We start from the raw sequence: 21,906 nt of genomic DNA on the forward strand, positions 1-21,906 counted from the left end.
TCCTTCCATGGTTTCACTTTTTACCAGCGCCCCACTTAGCCACCGTGACCATCCCTCCCACACTCAGCCTCTTCAAACCGAAAGCCCCACCTAGTTCGGCCGTTGCCTTGCACCATGGTGTTGAGAACTCAATGAATAGAAGAAGAAAACTGAAAACCGAGGAAGAAGTTGGAAGAACTCAAGAATTTGTGTAATCTAAATTGAACAAAATGAATATGCTTGATAATGTAATACATGAAGGTCTTTACTATTTATACTACATAGAAATAATAACTGTATTAACAAAAATAACAGTTTCTAAGTCTTCTCTGCCTTTATCTTTTCTTCCTTAGACTTTAATTCCATGTTGTCGATATGAGAGGCTATTCTCCCACACCCCCCCTCAAGATGAGCATGTATATTTATAATGTTCATCTTGCGCAAATTATGATGGAAAGGCAGTGATCCTAGAGGTTTGTAAAGATATCTGCTAGTTGTAATCTTGAGGGAATATAAAAAGGCTTTATAACATTCTGCTGCAGTTTTTCCCTAATAAGGTGACAATCGATTTGAATGTGTTTAGTCCTCTCATGTTGTACGAGATTGGTTGCAATGGACAAAGCTGATTTGTTGTCAGTGTAGAGCATTGTTGGCTGAGGATGATCAACATTGAGATCTTGAAGAGCATAAAGTAATCACTGCACCTCACATGTTGTGGCTACAAGAGCCCTATATTATGCTTCTGCAGATGATCTGCTAACTGTGGCTTGTTTCTTTGATTTCCATGAGATTAATGAATCTCCTAGAAAAATTGCATAACTTGTAACACTTCTTCTGGTGTCTAAGCAACCTGCCCAATCACTATCAGAAAAAGCTTTCAACTTTAAATCTGAAGATGAAGAGAAGAACAATCCTTGGCCTGGTGTTGCTTTTAAGTATCTAAGCACACAAATGGCAGCTTGATAATGAGACACTATTGGTTTAGCAAGAAACTGGCTAAGAGCATGAACATAATAGGGCAGGTCAGGCCTTGTAATTGTCAAATATAGTAGTCTGCCAATTAATCTTCTGTAACCTGAGACATCCTCATAAAGATTGGGATCATCTGCACTAAGTTTGAGATTAGATTCTATTGGAAATGTAGCTGGCTTGGAACCTATGAGACCTGTATCTTGAAGTATGTCCAAAGCATACTTTCTTTGGCAAAGAGAAATGCCAGACTTTGATTTGGCTACTTCCAACCCCAAGAAGTACTTCAGCTGACCCAAGTCCTTGATTGTAAATTTATCATACAGAAATATCTTGAGTTGCTGAATCTCATTTAGACTATTACTAACTAGTAGAACATCATCTACACATACTAGTAATGCTACGAAAGAAGTGACAATTTTCTTAATAAAAAGTGAGCAATTAGAATTGCCTTGAGTAAAGCCATAATCAAGAAGAGCTTGAGAGAATTTTACAAACCATTGCCGAGATGCTTGCTTCAGACCATAGAGACTCTTTAACAGTTTACAAACTATATTGGGTTGTTTAACATCCAAACCAGGGGGCACCTCCTTGTAAACTTTTTCATATAATTCACCATGTAAAAAAGTATTATTTACATCTAATTGGTGAATATGCCAACCCCTAATAGCAGCAACAACTAACAATAATCGAATTGAAGTAAGTTTTGCCACTGGAGAAAAAGTATAAAAAAAAGTCTAATCCTTCTTGTTGAGTGTAGCCTTTGGCTACCAACCTTGCTTTATGTCTTTCTATACTTCCATTAGCATTGTATTTCACTCGAAAAATCCATTTACAACCTATGGTCTGTTTATTTTTAGGGAGAGTAACAAGTTCCCAGGTTTTGTTTAACTCTAAAGCATTGAGTTCATTTCTCATTGCAACTTGCCATTCATGTAATTTTGCAGTTTGTTCGTATGTTTTGGGTTCTTTGGTAACAGAAATTGAAGCTAAAAAGACTTTATGTGGTACTGAAAGTCTATTGATAGAAATGAAAGATGATGTAAGATAGAGATTACTTGTATTAGAGGAGCCACCAATAGAAGCAGATGAGTTGGTTGCATAAAGAAATAAGGAGACAGAACCACAATAATAATCCTGCAAAAATTTTGGTGGTAGTTTAATTCTAGATGATTTTCTGACATGTGATCCAATAGTAATGGAATCTGCTAAGTCAGTTTGGTGATCATTGTTGATATGAGAGGAATCTGATTCACTAGAACTTATTGAGGAGCTATTTTGATCAGAAGGGATAGGATTATTTATATGAGAGGAATCATGTTGGAATTCTGAAGGAGGAAACAAAAAAGTAGGTATTTCAGAATTAATGGGAAGAATTTTGAATGAAAAGTGGGTTCCATGGAACACAACATTTCTAGAAATGATGATTCTGTTTTTGTTTAAGTCCATGAGTTTATAACCTTTGATATCATAAGGATATCCTAAAAATAGACATTTAGTTGCTCTTGAATCGAACTTTTGTCTGTGACTAGTAATTGTAGAAGCAAAACATAAGCATCCAAAAACCTTTAAATGAGAAAGATTTGGTGATTTGTGAAATAGCATTTCAAAAGGTGTTTTGTTTTGGAGAAGAGGAGTTGGAATTCGATTTATAATATGTGTTGCAGTTAATACACAATCACTCCAAAAAATTAAAGGTAAGTTTGCTTGAAACATCAAAGCTCTAGCTGTGTTTAGTAAGTGTTGATGTTTCCTTTAAACAACTCCATTTTGTTGTGGAGTTTCTACACAACTTCTTTGATGTAAAATTCCATTTTCACTATAAAACTTTGTAAGGATAAATTCTGAACCATTCTCTGTTCTTATGGTTTTGACAGAAGTGTTAAACTGAGTTGTAACCATTTTACAAAACTTTGGTAGCAAAGATGAAACCTCAAATTTATTTTTAAGCACATACATCCAAGTGCATCTTGTAAAATCATCTACTATAGTTAGAAAAAATTTAAAACCAGAATATGAGATAGTAGCAAATGGACCCCATATATCACAATGAATCAAATCAAACTATTTATTAGAAATATTCTGTGATACAGGGAAAGAAAGCTTCTTTTGCTTTGCTAGTAGACAGATTTCACAGACATTTGTATAATCAAATGTTATTGAATTGTCTATTTGTCTAAGAAAATGTATTATAGAATTCGAGACATGACCTAGTCTGTAGTGCCAAAGGTTTGATTGGTTTTGAGTAGTAGCTAATGCAACGGTTGGTGTAGAATTAAACTGATATTGAGGAATCAGCTTTTGAGGAAGCTTGAGATAGGTGATAAAGTCCTTGTTTCTCAAGGCAATCCCAATCATCTTCTTCATTGATTGGTCCTGTAAAAGGCAATAAGAACCAAAGAAGGATAAACAAAGATTAGATTCTTTTGTTAGTTTAGAGACAGATAATAGATTGAATGAAAAGCTAGGAACACACAAGAAATTATTTAAATGTAATGTGCTAGAAAGGCTTACAGTTCCAGTATATAATGCTGGAACAATTTGTCCATTAGGAAGATTAATGGAATTTGTAACTGGTTTAGGAGTAGAAGAATATAATAGAGGTGAACAGATCATATGATCTGTTGCACTAGTATCTAAGATCCAAGAAAATTCAGAATTTAACTTGGCAAAGACTTGATTAAAAGGGTTACCAGAAAACTGAGGGCTAATGGCTAGATTCATTGCTGCTGTGGATGCATCAATGTTCTGAATAGATGAACTTGAATTGGCAAGTGCTAGGAGCTTATTAAATTCTTCAACAGTTAAACTAAACCTTTGGTTCTCATCAACTATTTTGAATGTAGACCTCTTTTTCCCTTAGGTCTAGTCCAGCCAGGGGGATAACCATGCAAGTGAAAACACTTGTCAATTGTATGACCATTATAGCCATAGTGAGTACAATGTAGTGAGGATTTCTGCAACTTGTCTTTGGAGAACTTGAACTGAACAATCTGATTAGGCTGAGTATACTGCTTTGCTAACAAAGCATGTGTTTCAATACTTGTAAAATTACTCAACTATCTCTGACTTTCTTCTTGAAGCAGCAAAGAAAATACTTTAGCCATGCTAAGCAATGGAATAACAAGTAACAATTGACTTCTTACTGAAGCATAAGAATCATTTAGGCCTACAAGAAACTTCAATGCGTAATCTGACTGCTGTCGAAGTAGCAAGAAATTGAATAAATCACATGTGCAAGAAGCCATCTTGCCACATGTACATGTTGGGAAGGGTCTATAACTGACATACTCATCCCAAAGAGTCTTAAAAGCATTGAAATACTCTATAATTGAAGATGAACCCTGGTTTATACAACTTAAAGATTTTTTAAGATGAAAAACCCTTGGGCCATCACTTCTCAAATATCTTGTTTTTAGCTCATTCCAGAGATCTACAACAGATGCAACATAAACAAGCTATTTCTAATATCTTTAGAAATAGAATTCATGAGCCAAGAAAGTACCAAATTATTGGCACAGAGCCAAGCAGTATGATTAATACGCTGACTAGTAGGAGGAGTAGTAATTAAACCATCAATTAAAGATATCTTGTTCTTGATAGTCAGAGCAATAGTGATCGATCGACTCCAAGCAATGTAGTTGACTCCTACAAAGATGTCTGAGACCAAAAGAGAACCCGGATTATCACTAGGATGAAGATAATATGGGCTAGAAGAATCATTGGAAGGATTAGATAGACGAAAAGATTCTAAAGAATTGAGAGAGTTTTCTTCTGTCATTTTACCAAGAAAATGAAAGAACCGTAGGATTCTTGAGAAAATTCCCAAGCAGAATTTGCAATGTAGATTGCGAGATTAGGAAAAAGAATATATGCGGAAGCAAGTATAGTTTTCAATCTGATACTATGTTGAGAACTCAATGAATAGAGGAAGAAAATTGAAAACAAAGGAAGAAGTTGGAAGAACTCGAGAATTTGTGTAATCTAAATTGAACAAAATGAATATGCTTGATAATGTAATACATGAAGGTCTTTACTATTTATACTACACAGAATAATAATTGTATTAACAGAAATAATAGTTTCTAAGTCTTCTCTACCTTTAGCTTTTCTTCCTTAGACTTTAATTCCATGCTGTCGATATGAGAGGCTATACTCCAACACATGGTGGCACCAACAACTCTTCTAAGCTCCTTTCGACATCAAATCTCTCTCCTTCACGTTGTCCTCTCTCCCTCCTAATTCTCTCTAGCCAGCATCTAGTGCCCATGCAGTTTTTAACCACTATGAACCATCATTGCGTCCACACCTCCAGTCATTGCTCACCCACGCTGGAGGTTCAAGGTCGAACCCACGACCCACGTCGCATGGCTACGCTTCCAGTAAGCATCTCTTCTCCACTTCACTTGTTAAAATGTTAAGCCCTTAGAAAGTAAATTACATGCATGCCCCTAGTAGGTAATCCAGTGTTTATTAATTATGAGGATATTATGGTAATAAAACTAAGAGAAATTAGATGGTTGGAAATTAAGGATATCTTAGAGTTTAATCACATGGTCATTTGGAGAAATGATGGGAAATCAAAGTATTTTAGGGAGTAACGATATTTTGGGGCTTCTAGGACTTTAGACATTAGAGAAATATAGATTTTTAATACCTCAGGTGAAGTACAAAGTATGTGTTCAATTGGAGACTTACTCAAATTTTGTGACTATTTTATAGGTGATGATTGATATTCCCTTGGCACCGTTGTGAGGAAATTTAGAGAAGTTAAAAAGTTTAGGCAAGCGGGGTTATGCTAGACTTTGGATAAAATGAATGAACTGAGGTTGATTTTATGAAAAATATGCATGTTTTGTTATGAAAAGAAAACCTGAAAACAACCTCAGGTCATTTTATCTGCATTACTCATGAGATTTGTATAAGAAGAGAAATATTTTTCAATCATGACTGATGTATAAATGAGCTATTTTTGGTATTTTCTTTCTAAACTATGCAAAAAGAGCGAATATGATTTTTTGTGCATGATTATGTGTAGATGTTGTGAATCTTTTTTATTATGAAGATGATATGATTATGATTAGTACTCTGTTTTGATAAGATGTGGCATTTAAAAACTTTTGGCATGATATTCTGATTCTGTATATGATTCTGTTTTTGCTCTGCTCTGACCTTATCACGTGTAAAAACTGTGGCTTCTATTTGGGTTGGTACCAACGTTTTTGTTTCTGGTGCACCCACTTTATAAGCAGAGTGGTTTTCTACGTGGTCTTTTTTGTGTGCACATTTGGAGTTCTGAAAATAATAAGAGGAAGATTTCACATTCTGTTTCTGCTTGCTTGATTGCCGGGGTTTGCACAACCCTACCAAGGGGGTTAAATATAAAATCTTTTTCTGATGTGATGTTTCAGTTATGCTATGTCAAAAGAATTTTGAATAAGAATATTTCGAAACTTTCACTCTGATATTTTTGATAACATGTTATGATTTTGCATTTTGAAACTAAAAATATTTTGTTCTGTATTTTGAACTCTGTAAATGCTCAGGTTTACATACTAATATATATTTTTTGCATACTGAGTTATTGATAAATCATATCTTATTTCCACATTATTTTTCAAATAATTTTGGCGGCTTAGCTGGAAATCAAGAGTAAGAGATATTAGCAAGATTTGATGATTATAAAGGAATAAGTGCCAAATGATACAAATAATTATTGGAGAATCCTTATTAGTAGATTTATTATTTTCTGTTGTTTTGGGTATCTTGGGACATAGATATTTCTGAATCTTTACGGAGATTTTAATTTGTTATGTTGTGGTATTTATTTGATGTCATTGTAGAGGAACATATATATTTATGTTGAACGAATAAATTTATATTTTATAGTCTTTGAAATATATATAGCTGTATTATGAGAGACGATGAAAGATGATAGGAGCTAACTCCCCAGCACTTTGAGACCGGGCGTTACTAGATCACTCAACCAACCAAAATTAGGAACGTCATGCGCTACATCAATCCGGGTTGGAATATAGAAGAGATGGTTACGTTAGCTCAAGAGTAACCTATTCTCATATTTTATATAACACGTTTTGATGTGCAAGATATTTTATTTTTAAATCTTTCTTATAAATCTAATTATACCATCAACACGATCTAAAACCAATGTAGATCTCATTATTATTGTAAGATTCATGCATTGGAAAGCTAGCGTGAAAGTGTAAGATTATTGTAAGATTCATACGTCATCTCATTTGGATGGTAAAATTTTCATATAAAATATATAAAATAATTTAATTTTTTTTAAAATTTAAAATAATAATAATATTAAAAAATAATATTTTAATAATATTTTATTCAACTTTTAACTTTCATCTCAATTCATTATCTAAATCAAACCTAACAAAAATTTTGTATCACATAGTTCTTGAGTTTTACACTGCTATCTTTTTAGTCATTCAGTTTTCAATTTTATCATTACAATCTTTGGATGTGATAAAGTGACATGCCACCTCAATTTTCAAACCGAAGTTAGGTAAATGATTTTAGAAAATAATTCAGGCAGTTATAGAATATGCAAGTAGTACATATTTATTTAAAATATAGATAAATTTAAAATTTGTATAAAAATATTTAATTTTTAATAATAAACTTATTTTCTTTTGTAAAAAAAAAAATACGTAGAATTTATATATTTTAAAATCTTGTATAATATTTTTAATTAAAAAAGTTCAATTTTGAAAATTTTAACGAAGAAACTAGAAATCAAATGAGCAAAAATTTAAGATGGCAAATCGCTAGGTTTAAGTAATTAAGCCAAATATTTAACACTTTATTATTATTATTTCAAGACTCTTTAGGTTGTGCGAACTAAATTCAATTTATCTTAAATTAATTATTGATGAGATCGTTAATTTTTTAATTTTTTATAAAAAATTAAATTCATCTCGACGGCTCAATTTATTTTATATATTTTAACCTAAAATGTTAAATCTATCTTAATTTAAAATAGTTAAATTCATTTTAATAAAACATATAAAATATTATTATTTAAAGTTAACTAAACTTATCTCAGCGTATAAATAAGGCTATCAAAGCGGAGTACGTCGGCGAGTTAAAAAAAAAAAAAAAAAAAAAAAAAAAGAGTACGTCAAAGAATATTCTAGATGGTTGAGTATACGTGGCATGCACGGAAAGGGAAAGGAATTCCTTTCGGTCAAATTGCGTGGCTTTATTATAATTTATAAGAACCCAAAAACACACGAGACAAGGGAAAAAAAAGAAGAAAAGATCCAAGGAGGCTTGAAGATCAGCTTAGGGTTTGGAAGACAAGCGAAGATGATAGAGGTTGTGCTCAACGATCGGCTCGGGAAGAAGGTCAGGGTCAAGTGCAACGAGGATGACACCATCGGCGACCTCAAGAAGCTGGTGGCGGCACAGACCGGCACCCGTTCCGATAAGATCCGCATTCAGAAGTGGTACACCATCTACAAGGACCACATCACTCTCAAGGACTACGAAATCCACGACGGCATGGGCCTCGAGCTCTACTACAATTGAATTCCGCCACTCTTCCACTCTTTGGTATCTCTCTCCTGTCTCTTAATTGATTTTCTGTTTGGTCAATCTTTTTAGATTATGAAGTTCTCTCTCTCCTTTGTCTATGGTGGCGGCGGCAGCGGTTATTTGTTCACGCAGATAGGGCTCCGTTTGATTATTTTTCGATTTTAGCTTTGAAACAAAATCCATACAGATTAGGGTCCTCTTGGTCTCACGGCATGCATGTGTATGAAGTTTTTGTTTCAAGTGTTGGCTGAAGAAACTCGGAGTAGAAGCAATATAGACTTTATACGGGAATGCACGTGATAGATTTAGTCGATTGAAAATCATTTCGTTTTATCATTAGAATTTTTTTAAATTTTCACATCAAATATAATATATAATTAAAAATTTTTAAATCTTAAAATAATAATAATATTAAAAAATAATATTTAACTCCTCTAAAATCATCTTTTAACTCATTTTGAATCCAAAGGGGAATTAGCTTTTTCCTCCGTTTGATAGCTGCTGCTTGCAAAGCATGCATCTTTTAGTTTTAAAAGGGCTGCTATTTATACCTATTGAATATTTAGTTAATGGTTGCACTAATCTAATGATAGCCATTAGGTAATTTGGTCTTGATTTTGATTAAGAATAGAAGTTGGAGTCGAGATATGGGGGCTTTGTGGTCAGGGATGGCAAGCAAGTTGGTGCACCAATATATAATACATATGTTTAACGAAATGATGTGAATTAAAGATAAAAATAATTTTTATGATATAGGAGATTTTCTTTTTCTCTCAAAAAAATTCTTTTCATTTTTTTTTAAATTAAAAAAATTATCGGTAGGCGATATGGTGTATGAACTCGCTTGTACCTAGCAAAACTCTAGTTTTTAATGTTTCCAATAACTCTATTGGTTTGGACTTTGGCGAACGGACCCCTTTGGTTTTATAAGAGATATGGGCCAACCCGAAGCTGGCCCAATTGAAGACCAGCCTAATTGGGTTAGCTTTGGATGGGCTTTAGCCCGACTTATGTCCTTTTTTTTGGGGGGGGGGGGAGAGCTTGAGTTTTAGGCTGTATTTGGTATTCAATATTTTATCATTATTTTTTACATACTTTTCATTACCTTTTATTATTATTCACTATTATTTAATATTTTATCATTACTTTTACACTACATTTTCACTACTATTTACAGATTATTTGATATCAGTTTACTACCCAAATGTAGCTTAGTTAGCTTGATTAATTGTGTAGAATCTAATTTCAGCTTGTTTGGAGGCTCAAATAACTTGCAGGTTATTTTGGGTACTGAGCATAATATTTTACTATTATTCATTATTTTATTATTATTTTTCACTATTATTCAATATTCTATCATTATTTTTTTATTATTTTTTTCATTACTATTCACAAAATACTTGAGAGAATCTACTACCCAAAGGCAACTTAAGACTATTCTAACTAAAGACAAGGTTTTGCTTCTCCTTTGGACATTCTCGTTATCATATTTTGCAGTTTTGTTATCCTTTTTCCCAAGGGGATGGGGCCTTCTTTGCTTGATGTGAAATGTCATTATCATCACTGCCCTACCAATTTAAATATGTAAGAGAGTTTCAATTTTGGCGCATGGAGTTCCCAATTTACTTTGTATCATTGGGCTGCGTGTCAAATTCCCGTCTCAAAGGAATGCCTGCTCGCATGAGATATTTGCAAGTTTGCAACACATTACAAAATCAATATATACACACACACACACACACACTTAGCTTGGTTTTGTCAGGGCCAAATTATAATGGTGTATTTTCTTTGGTTGCAGGGTCAAAATTCATATCAAAAGATACACCGTACTCTGGGATGTGTTTGATCTGTTTGGAAATACATATTATGCTACATAAAGAGACACTGAAGCTTTTCTGGTGATGCTGTGTCCTTCCATGTAAAATGTTAATTGGGCATATATGTGATCTGGATATGTGAACACCCTATACTTGTTCAACTATATATCTATGGATTTAACTTCTGCCTGAAAATTGGATACCCACTCAATTAGTAAATGATATATATCCGACAAAACTTGATTCGACTCGACTAATGCTTGTTAAGGTTTACTTGTTTTGCCTAAATCAACTTGTTAGCTTGACTCGATTAAAATTTATTCATATATTGATAAATATATATATACACTTATGTATATATACATATATATATGTATTAGCTAATAATATAATCATAACATTTTTATAATTAAATATATAATATGTAACCTAATTACTTGTGTCTATATATTGAATGTATTTATAATTATATTTTATAATTTATATAATAATTAGTCGATAAAATTTAATAGTTTCATATATTAGTATGTGAGAATCATATATGAAATAGATATATGCTATCATATTATATGTATGTATTAATAATTTCTATATGCATATAATATATTGTTATTATGGATAAATATCAACTAGTTAGATATTAATTATTTATAAATTTTTAAAATCTTATAATTTAATAGAAGTTCTACTTGTTAGTTGCACAAGTTCTACTCATTTTTGGGACGAACTCGAGTTCGAATTGAGAATTTAGTTTAACGAGTCAAGCTTGAACAAAGATTAAAAAAAAAATAAAAAAAATATCGAGCTCGAGTATTTTAAGTTGAGCCGAGCTGGGCTTGCCAAAAATGAGTTTAGCTCGGCTCGATTACAACCCTAATTGTTTGTTTGTGTACCAATTTCACATCTCCAATGGGGTATAGTTTATTTGCTGATTTCTTTGAATTGAATGGTCTTTCTTTTGGGCAAAATCCAAGGCCTTCCCACGAGGTTAAACATAAAATTCTATTCTAATATGATGTTTCAGTTATGTTATGCTAGAGAAATTTTGAATAAGAATGTTTTCTAAAAGTTTCGCTCATATATTTTTGGTAACTGTTTCGATTTTGCATTCTGAAAACAAGTTTTCTGATTCTACATTCTGAGAGAAAATATTTTGTTCATCATTTCAAAGTTTGATAAATGTTTTTGTTTACATACTAGTATATGTTCTCTGCTTACTGAGTTGTTGATAACTTACCCCCGTTATCTCCAATATTTTTAGATGATTTAAGATATTTCAGCTAAGGATCATGACTATGAAGCATTGTGTGAGATGACTTAAAAATAGTGGATTAAGAATATAAAGTTTCGATGAGTATTGGCGATTTTTGTTAAGAAATCTCATTGCGTTCTAATGATGTGGCATTTTGAAGAATTGATTATATTGAGAAAATAAGTTTGAATCAAGATTTCTTTATAATATTGAGAATTTAGAGTCTATAATTATATTGTTGAAATGTGAGTTTAAGTGACTTGTAGAGAAGTTGATATTTTTTTGGGTTACAGTATCTTGATAAATGAGTTTGTGTGATTATTTAAATTGGAAGTGTTTAAATTTGTTTTGAAGCTTTTGGAAGTATATTAGCAGTGTTGGAATTGATTATCAGGTAATATGAGTTAACTCTCCGGACCCTCGGATACGGGGCATTACAACGTACAAGAATGAAATGAGTTTTTAGTCAAATTCATGTCCATGTTCATTCATTCATATTCACGGTTTGCCTTTACATGCTATATTATCTTCTTGTATGTTTTTAGTTTAACTTGTTGAAATTTTTTAAAATCTGATCGTGGTAGTTTTTACTACCATTTCTTCTGGAATGCTAGAAGTTGTGACAGGAATATAAATGGACTAAGCTAAGAAGCTTAGGTAAGTGTGGTTCCTATACTAGACTTTGCATAAAAATAAAATGGACTAAGGTCAATTTTGAAAATGTGCTGTTGTGTTATGAAAAGAAATGTTAAACGACCTCAGTTATTTGTTCTGCATTGCTCATGATATTCTGTATAAGAATAAATTATTTTTAGCATGACTGGCATAGACATGAACTTATTTTTGACATTCCGTTATTGATTTGAGAAAAATATGAGCAAATATGAAAATTGAATATTTTTTCATGTGATGTGAAGATATTCTGAATCTGTTTTGGAAAATGTGAAGTGAGTTGAATTTGTTCAATACTCTGTTTTGGAATGATTTGGCATATGAAAAACTTTTGGTATGACGTTCTGATTATTATTATGATTTTGTTTTGCTCTGATACGTGGTCCTATCACGGGATATAATAGTGACTTCTGACTCTGTCGTGGGATACAATAGTGACCTCTAGCCCTATCACGGGATACAATATTGGTTTCTAGCCCACCACGAGATATAATAGTTGTTTTATGTTCTGAGTGCAATCTCTTTGATATTCATGGTGATTTATGTTCTGCTTGGCTTTCCGCAGAATGCACAATCCTACCATGGGAGTTAAATATGAAATTATATTTTGATATGATGTTTCAATTATGCTATGCCAAGGAAATTTTGAATAAGAATGTTTTCTGAAAGTTTTACTCTTATATTTTTGGTAACATGTTTCGATTTTGTATTCTGAAAACAAGTTTTCTGATTCTGCATGCTGAGAGAAAATATTTTGTTCAGCATTTCAAAGTTTGATAAATACTCATATTTATATAGTATATGTTCTCTACTTACTGAGTTGTTGGTAACTCACCTCCATTATCTCTAATATTTTCATATGATTTTAGATATTCTAGCTGATGATCAAGACTATGAAGCATTGGGTGAGATAACTTAAAAATAGTGGATTAAGAATAGAAAGTTTCGATGAGTATTGGCGCTTTTTGTTAAGAAACTTCATTGTATTCTGATGACGTGGCATTTTGAAGAATTGATTATATTGAGGAAATTAGTTTGAATCAAAATTTCTTTATAATATTGAAAATTTAGAGTCTATAATTATATTGTTGAAATGTGAGTTTAAGTGACTTGTAGAGAAGTTGGTATTTTTTTGGGTTATTGTATTAAGGATTTGATAAATGAGTTTGTGTGATTATTTAAATTGGAAGTGTTTACGTTTGATTTGGAGCTTTTGGAAGTATATTAGCAGTGTTGGAGTTGATTATTCGGTAACATGAGTTAACTTTCCTAACCCTTGGGGACGGGGCGTTACAACGTACAAGAATGAAATGAGTTTTTAGTCAATTCACGTCCATGTTCATTCATTCATATTCACAGTTTGCCTTTACATGCTCATATTATCTTCTTGTGTGTTTTTAGTTTAACTTGTTGAAATTTCTTAAAATCTCATCGTAGTAGTTTTCACTACCATTCCTTCTGGAATGCTAGAAGTTGTGACAGGAATAGATGATAGAAATTAGGAGTGTAAAAAAAAACTGATTTATAAGCGGTCCGGTGCGGTACCATTTCTTAAGAACCAAAACCAGTCCTAAACTGATGCGGTACCGGTTTTCATAATTTGAAAATCAGTTTAAAGCAAACCGGACCAGTATATATATTTATAATTTTGTATATTGTATTATATATATATTATATGTTAAATTGATAATTAATATAACATAAAATTTTAATCTTATTATTTAAGTCTATTAATCTTATAACATAAAATTAATATAACATGTGATACAAAATAAAATTAATCTTATAGTTTTCAATATAACATTTGATATAACATATAAACTTTAATTTATAATAGACAATTAATATAACATAAAATCCTTTTTTTTTTTTTTTTTTTTTTTTTTTTTTATAGAAATCAGAAATTCATTCATCAAATGGAAACAAACCAGTCACAGAAAATCATCAAGCCATCAGGCGTGAGAAATACAGTCTGGGACACAATCCTATCATAATACAATATTGTCAACCCGACACAACCAACATATAAGCTACCATATTCCCTTCCTGGAATACACGAGAAAAAATACAACTTTCAAATCGTGAAGCAAGCTGTTTAATATCATAGTATAACCCCCCAAGCAAAGAGTTATACATATTACCCTTCTGTAAAGCTTCAATACAGATCAGACTATCACTTTCTACAACAAGATTCAGGAGTCCCATGGTAACACACAATTGTAGTCCCCTTAAAATTGCTATCAGTTTCAGAGCTTCAATACAATTCATATCAGTTTTAGCTTTACTGGCAGCCATTAACACCCTACCAGAAGCATCCCTTAAAACAGCTCCAATACCTATTTTCCCCAACTCAGAAAACAATGCACCATCAACATTTAGTTTAAACCATTCAGATTCAGGAGGCTTCCACTTATAAAGTTGCATCAACTTTACCCGGGTCTGCTATTTAACATGAGCAAAACTTTTCAAAACAGAAAAAACATTATCTGCTACTTGTTTAGGAGTTAAAAACAATTTATCATACACAAATTTATTTCTGCGAAACCAGAAACTACAAGCCAAAGCAAAAAAGACTGATAACTCATCATACTTTGCTTTCCACATAATTCCATAGCTAGATCAAATACAGTTTTACCTCCTATCAAAAACCAAACCCGGGAAATAAACCGGCATCAACCCCTGCAAAGAAGCACAATTCACTACAACATGAGTAGTATCCTCTCTGTCTAAGAGACACAATCTACACATATCCTCAGTCAAAACATGCTTCTGCATTAGATTAGCACCTATAGGAAGGCCATTTTTGCATACACGCCAAGCAAAAATCTTGATCTTATTAGGGACCTTCATCTTCCACAGGTGCTTCCATAATAAATTCTAATTTTGCATAGTTGATGATTCAGTAGACTGAGAACCCATCTAATAAAAAATGAACCGATAATAGCTTCTAACACTGAACATTCCATTCCTTTCGTAAAACCACAATCTCTTATCTTTACCAATAGCAGAGCACAAGTGAATTTTGAGAACATCAGCCACAACATTTGGATTGAAGAGAACCCTAAGCTTAGCAATGTCTCACTGTTTTTCATTAGGTAGAAATAAACTAATAGTGTATCCATAGAAAGCATCCAAGTATCATCTGATGGGAACTAAAGTGGGCCTAGTTTTAAAGATGTTTTGCAAGTTCCGGATGGACCAATCACAAGATCAAGAGCCCAAGAAGATCAAGGAAGTAATGTAAGGATTGGTGAAATCCACTTGGGATGAAGCTAGAAAGAGCCCAACACTTAAGATGGGTTTGAAAGAAGGAGAACTAATTTTGATCCACTTGATACAAGCTGTGGAAGAATAATTGTGGGGAGGTTAGGGTGGACAGACAAGTATTAGTTACTTTTTCTATTGAAAAGTATTAGGATGAGGTGCTTTGTGATATTGTGCCTATGCATGTTGGTCATATTTTGTTGAAGAGGCTGTGACAGTATGATAGGAGGGTGACACGTGATGGGTTCAAAAAACGTACAACTTTGAAAAGGAGGCCAAAACAATCAAGCTTGCTCCTTTCACTCCATGCCAGGTCTATAAGGACCAACTGAAACTGAAAAGTGAGGTTGCTCAAAAAAGAAATAGTGAAAATGAGAGTGATCAGAAAAGAAAGAGTGAAAATACAAGTGATCAAAAAAGAAAGAGTAGAAAAGAAAGTAGAGAGGTGGCTGAGAGTAAAGAAAACAAAGTGGAGCCACAAGAGAAAAAAGAAAGTGAGTTTGCAGAGAGAAAAGAAAAGACAAAAGTGAGTTTCTATGTAAAAGAGAGCGAGGTTAAAAGGGTTTTCTTTGCAGATTGCCCTAATATTTTCTTGTTTATAAAGAGTCTTACCTTAATCTTGATGAAACTAACCAGTCTTTTCCTACAGGAGTTTGAGGATATATTCCCAAAGGAGATGCCAAATGCGTTGCCACCCATTAGAGGCATTGAGCACCAGATTGATTTTGTGCCCGAAGTTGCTATTCCAAACCGACTAACCTATAGGAGTAATCTAGAGGAGACAAAGGAGATTCAGAGGCAAGTTGAGGACTTGATGGGCAACGCGTACGTGATGGAGAGAATGAGTCCATGTGTAGTACCAGTGCTACTAGTAACAAAGAAGGATGAGATGTGGAGGATGTGCGTTGATTGTAGGGTGGTCAACAATATCACGGTAAAGTATTGCCATCCCATTCCTAGATTAGACGATATGCTTGATGAATTGCATGATTCATGTATTTTCAGTAAAATTGATCTTAAAATTGGATACCATCAAATTAGAATGAAAGAGGGTGATGAATGGAAAACTGCTTTTAAGACTAAGTATGGACTATATGAATGGTTGGTTATACCATTTGGACTTACAAATGCACCCAATACTTTCATTAGATTAATGAACCATGTCCTACGTGCGTTCATTGGTAAGTTTGTGGTTGTGTACTTTGATGATATCCTAGTGTACAACAATGACTTAAATGAACATATTGAGCATTTGAGATATGTGCTTGATGTGTTAAGATGTGAGAAGTTGTATACTCATTTCAAGAAATGTACCTTTTGCATGGAAAAAGTATTTTTTTTGGTTATGTTGTTAGTACAAAAGGTATTAAGGTGGATGAAGAGAAAGTCAAGGCCATCAAGGAGTGGACAACGCCAAAAAGCATACTGAGGTAAGAAGCTTTCATGACTTAGCTAGCTTTTATCGGCATTTTGTTAAAAATTTTAGCACCATTGCTGCACCCTTCACTGGGGTAATTAAAAAAAATGTTGGATTTCATTGGGGGGCTAATCAAGATAATGTTTTTGCCACTATTAAAGAAATGTTGTGCTTTCCACTTGTGTTAGCATTACTTGATTTTAACAAAACTTTTGAGATTGAATGTGATGCCTCAGGAATAGGGATTGGAGCTGTTTTGGTGTAGCATAGGTGGCCCATAACCTTCTTTAGTGAGAAGCTAAGTGGAGCGTCCCTGAAGTACCCTACTTATGACAAAGAGCTTTATGCTCTTGTTCGTCCATTAGAGACTTGGTAGCACTACCTATGGCCTAGAGAATTTGTGATCTACACCGATCATGAATCATTGAAGCATTTCAAGGGTCAAGATGAGTTGAATAAGGCATGCTAGATGGATGGAATACATTGAGACCTTTTCCTATGTCATCTGTTACAAGCAAGGTATGGAGAACATTGTTGCTGATGTTCTATCTCGTAGGAGTAGCTTGGATGGACAAAAGATGGTAGAGTTGGTGAAGTCACTTCATGAGAGGGTACGACTTCAAATTGCCCAAAAGAATGAAAGGGTTGCTTCCCAAGTCAATAAAGGGCGAAAGCGTGTCATCTTTGAATCAAGAGATTGAGTTTGGGTTTACATGAGCAAAGAAAGATTCTCAACCCATAGAACGACTAAGTTGCATCCTCGAGGAGATGGATCTTTCTAAATTCTTGAGAAAATTAATGACAATGCATATAAAGTGAACCTTTCAAGTGAGTATAATGTTTCTGCTACTTTCAATGTTTCTGATCTTTCTCCTTTTGACGTAAGTGAAGATTCGAGGTCGAATCCTTTTGAAGAGAGGGGGAATGATGGAAACCAAAGTGGGCCTAGTCTTAACGATGCTTTGCAAGTTCTCGATAGGCCAATCACAAGATCAAAAGCCAAGAAGATCAAGGAAGCAATGCAAGGATTGGTGCAATCCACTTAGGATGAAACTAGCAAGAGCCCAACACTCAAGATGGTGCAATCCATTGACTTGATTTTAGTTTTCTTGGGTGAGTTTTCAAATTGATTGTGGTTTCAAGGAATTCCATTCCCACGGTTCATATTATTATCCCTCACCATGTTCCCTTTAACCACTAGAGAGTTATGTCCTGGAATCCACCTATCTTGCCAAATACTTACACTTCTGCCATCCCCTATTCTCTATCTACACCCTGCCATGAGCCATCTTCTTGCTTCACAAATACCCCTCCATGTATAAGATGGACATCTACCTAACCCAGCTTGCAGAAAACTGGAAAGAGGAAAATATTTTGCCTTCAATAATCTATGCATCAGAGAATTTTCATCTTGCATTAATCGCCATCCTTGCTTAGCTAATAAAGCTAAATTAAAGCTAGTTAAATCCTTGAATCACAACCCTCCTTTAGCTTTCCTCTAACACATTTTATGCCAACTCAACCAATGAATTCTCCTTTCATTCCCTGTTTGCCCCCCCCCCCCCCCAAAACCGAGCCATCATCCCCTCCAATTCATTACACAAACTACTTGGAAGAAGAAAACAACTCATAGTATAAGTTGGAATAGAGAGTGCTACTGCCTTTAACAAAATCTCATTTCCTCCTTGAGATAATAGTTTTTCTTTCCAAGACTGTAAATTTTGTCATACTCTCTATTTAATAGACTCAAAAGCACGCTTTTTACTCTTCCCAATAACAGAAGGAAGCCCAAGATACTTCTCATACTGTTGAATTTCACAATTGGCCCATAAATTTTTTTTTATCTCAGATCTAGTGGCTACATTCACATTACCACTAAAAACCATGGCAGTTTTATCCTTATTTTTTATTTGCCTCGAGACAACTTCGTACATTTCCAACAAATTCTGCACTCTTCTATTTTCATCAACCTTCGCTCGACAAAAAATAATACTATCATCTGTAAATAGTAAATGATTTATTTTTGGAACCCTCTACAAATCTTCACACCAGAAATGTCTTTTCTCATCTCAGCAATATTCAACAGAGATGAGAAACCCTCAGTACAAAGTAGAAAAAGATAAGGGGACAATGGATTCCCATGTCTCAAACCTCTAGTTGGTGTAATAAGACCCTTAGGTTCCCCATTGATTAAAACATGAAAAGAGACAGAACTCACACAATACATAATTAACTCAATAAATTTATGATGAAACCCCATCACCCCCATGACAGATTTGATAAAGCCCCACTCTACACGATCATAGGCCTTACTCATATCTAGCTTCAAGGACATAAACTCCTTTCTCCCATATCTTTTCTGTTTTAAGAAGTAAACCAACTCATAAGCAATAAGAATATTATCAGAAATAAGACGTCCGGGGACAAAAGCACTCTGACTCTCACTAATAACATCTGGAAAAACAATTTTTAGTATATTAGAGAGAACCTTAGCAATGAGTTTATAAGCCACATTACATAAGCTAATAGGCCTATAATCACTCATCTTAGAAGGACACTTCTTTTTTGGGATGAGAGAAATGTGAGTAAGGTTCAAAGAAGATGGAAATGAACCTGAATTTAGTGCTTGGAGAACTGCTAAGACGAGAATTCCCAACTAAGTGCCAATACTTTTGGAAAAAAATTGGAGGCATACCATCCGAACCCAGGGCCTTCATAGAATCCATTTGAAACAAAGCTTCCTTTACTTCTTCAATAGTGAATTCCTTAATCAACTCCTGATTCATATGATCTGTAACTTTTCCAGTTAATGGTTCTAGAAAATCCAAAGAATCACTAGTCAAAGATGGATTTGAAGTAGTAAATAATTGTTGGAAGTAAGACAAGATAACCCTATCCCTCTGAAATCCTCCCTTCCACTGCCCATGCTCATCTTGAATTTCAAAAATCTTGTTTTTCCTTCTCCTTTGTGAAGCTTTAATATGAAAGTACTTTGTATTATTATCCCCATTTTTAAGCCATAAAACCTTGGAGTGTTGTCTCCACATTACTTCATTTCTTTCTTGCCATAACTGAACTTCATCTCTAGCTAAATTTTGTGCCTCATGATCAGTTCCAATTGAATCCCCATCCATCAATCGCTGCAAATTTCTCTGAGCTTGTACAAGTTGTTGTTGAACATTTCCAAAACAGTTTATATTCCATGTACCCAACCTTGTCCCACTCTTTTGTATCATCTTTGAAATTTCACTCATAGAAACCTGATTTGATATCCTGCCCCATACCTAGGGGTGTAACCGGTCCGGTTTTGGACAAAATCTAGGACCAAAACGATATGTACCGGTTTTGCATTTTTTAAAACCGATTACGCCCCGGTTACACTCCTAAATTGGTACCTCCGGTTTTACAGGTTTCTGATCCGGTCAGATCCCTTTTTTTAAAATGTAAAAAAATATAATAAAGTATTACTTCTTATGATAAAATGTTATTAATAATTTAATATATATATTATGTTTAAAGCATATGATCAATTAAATTTTCATCTTTAAGATTAAACTTTTATTTTATAAATTATAATAACATTATCTTATATATAATTATATTAATAACATATGATCAAACAAATTACAAATGTTCATATTTAAAATTAACATTTTATGTTATAATTCATAAATTATAATATGAAATTATTTCATATATGATATATAATTATATATATTATATATAAAAATTAAATATATAAATATATATAAAACTTATATATATAAATATTTTGTATAATATATAAAATTAATTTATATATATATATTTTTTCCAACCGGTTCGGTTCCGAAAATTACGGAACCGAAACCGGACCGGATCCGGCCGGTTGTCATAATATAGGAACCGGTTCCGGACCGGACCGGTTCATATATTATATATAATTATATATAAAACTTATATATATAAATATTTTGTATAATATATAAAATTAATTTTAATATATATATTTTTTCCAACTGGTCCGGTCTCGAAAATTATTGAACCGAAACCAGACCGGATCCGACCGGTTTTCATAATATAGGAATCGCTTCCGGACCGGACTGGTTCAAAACCGGACCAACCGGTCCGGTCCGGACCGGTTTTTCGATTTAAATTTACACCCCTACCCATACCCCTTGTATAATCTCTTCACAGCTTGACTCTCCCACCCACATTGCCTTAAACTTAAAAGAATTTTTAAATCTGTGTTGCTCCTCCACACCCTCCAGAATTACAGTGATTGGTGAGTGATCAGAGTATGCCACTACCCCATGAGAAACTCGAGCATAAGGATAACAATTCCACCAAACAGAATTAACCAAGAATCTATCAAGTCTCTCACTAACACATTGATTCCTTGCCTTTCTATTGCACCATGTGAACTTATGACCTGAGTAGCCCAATCTTCAACAACTGATCTAAAATCAGATAATTGCCTCTCAGGCCTTGGATTCCCACCCCTCTTCTCATGTTGGAACAACATTTCATTGAAATCACCTATAATCAACCATGCCTCCCCATTAAATCAACATAATGATCTAATCAAATTCCAAGTTCCATTCCGAAGATTAGTCTCAGGAAACCCATAAACTGCAGTTAAAAACCAATTCCCCATATCTAAATTGTCATCTTTAATACTGCCATCAAAATGATTAGTAGAGTAGGAAATAATAGATAAATCAACATCACGACCCCATAACAATTCTATTCCCCCTTTTCTACCACAATAACTCACTGCCAAGCAATTAATAAAATCGAGTTTGTACTTACAAGATTCAAACTCCCAATTTGAAAGTCTGGTTTCCTGCAAGAACACCACATCAGGATCTTCCCTTTGAATAAGATCACAGAGGGTTTGAATGCCCCGTGAGTTCCTCAGCCCACGGGCATTCCAACTTAGCAATTTCATGGCATCCGGCAGTGCTGTACAACAGCAACCGCCGATA

General features: G+C 33.6%; 1 protein-coding gene across 1 annotated transcript; it reads left to right on the forward strand.

Annotated features, from left to right (window-relative positions):
• The first annotated feature begins 8,202 nt into the window (after nt 1-8,202).
• Nucleotides 8,203-10,529, forward strand: LOC121241595 (ubiquitin-like protein 5). Its single transcript, XM_041139425.1, has 2 exons — nt 8,203-8,535; nt 10,316-10,529. The coding sequence occupies exon 1, from the start codon at nt 8,290-8,292 to the stop codon at nt 8,509-8,511; it is 222 nt and encodes a 73-aa protein (XP_040995359.1). The 5' UTR covers nt 8,203-8,289; the 3' UTR covers nt 8,512-8,535; nt 10,316-10,529.
• The last annotated feature ends 11,377 nt before the right edge of the window (nt 10,530-21,906 follow it).

Source organism: Juglans microcarpa x Juglans regia, chromosome 7S (genome assembly GCF_004785595.1).
Source record: "Juglans microcarpa x Juglans regia isolate MS1-56 chromosome 7S, Jm3101_v1.0, whole genome shotgun sequence".
Classification (NCBI taxonomy): Eukaryota; Viridiplantae; Streptophyta; class Magnoliopsida; order Fagales; family Juglandaceae; genus Juglans; species Juglans microcarpa x Juglans regia.

Coding starts and splice junctions, on each gene's coding strand:
- LOC121241595 (XM_041139425.1), top strand. CDS start 8,290: ATGATAGAGGTTGTGCTCAACGATCGGCTCGGGAAGAAGGTCAGGGTC.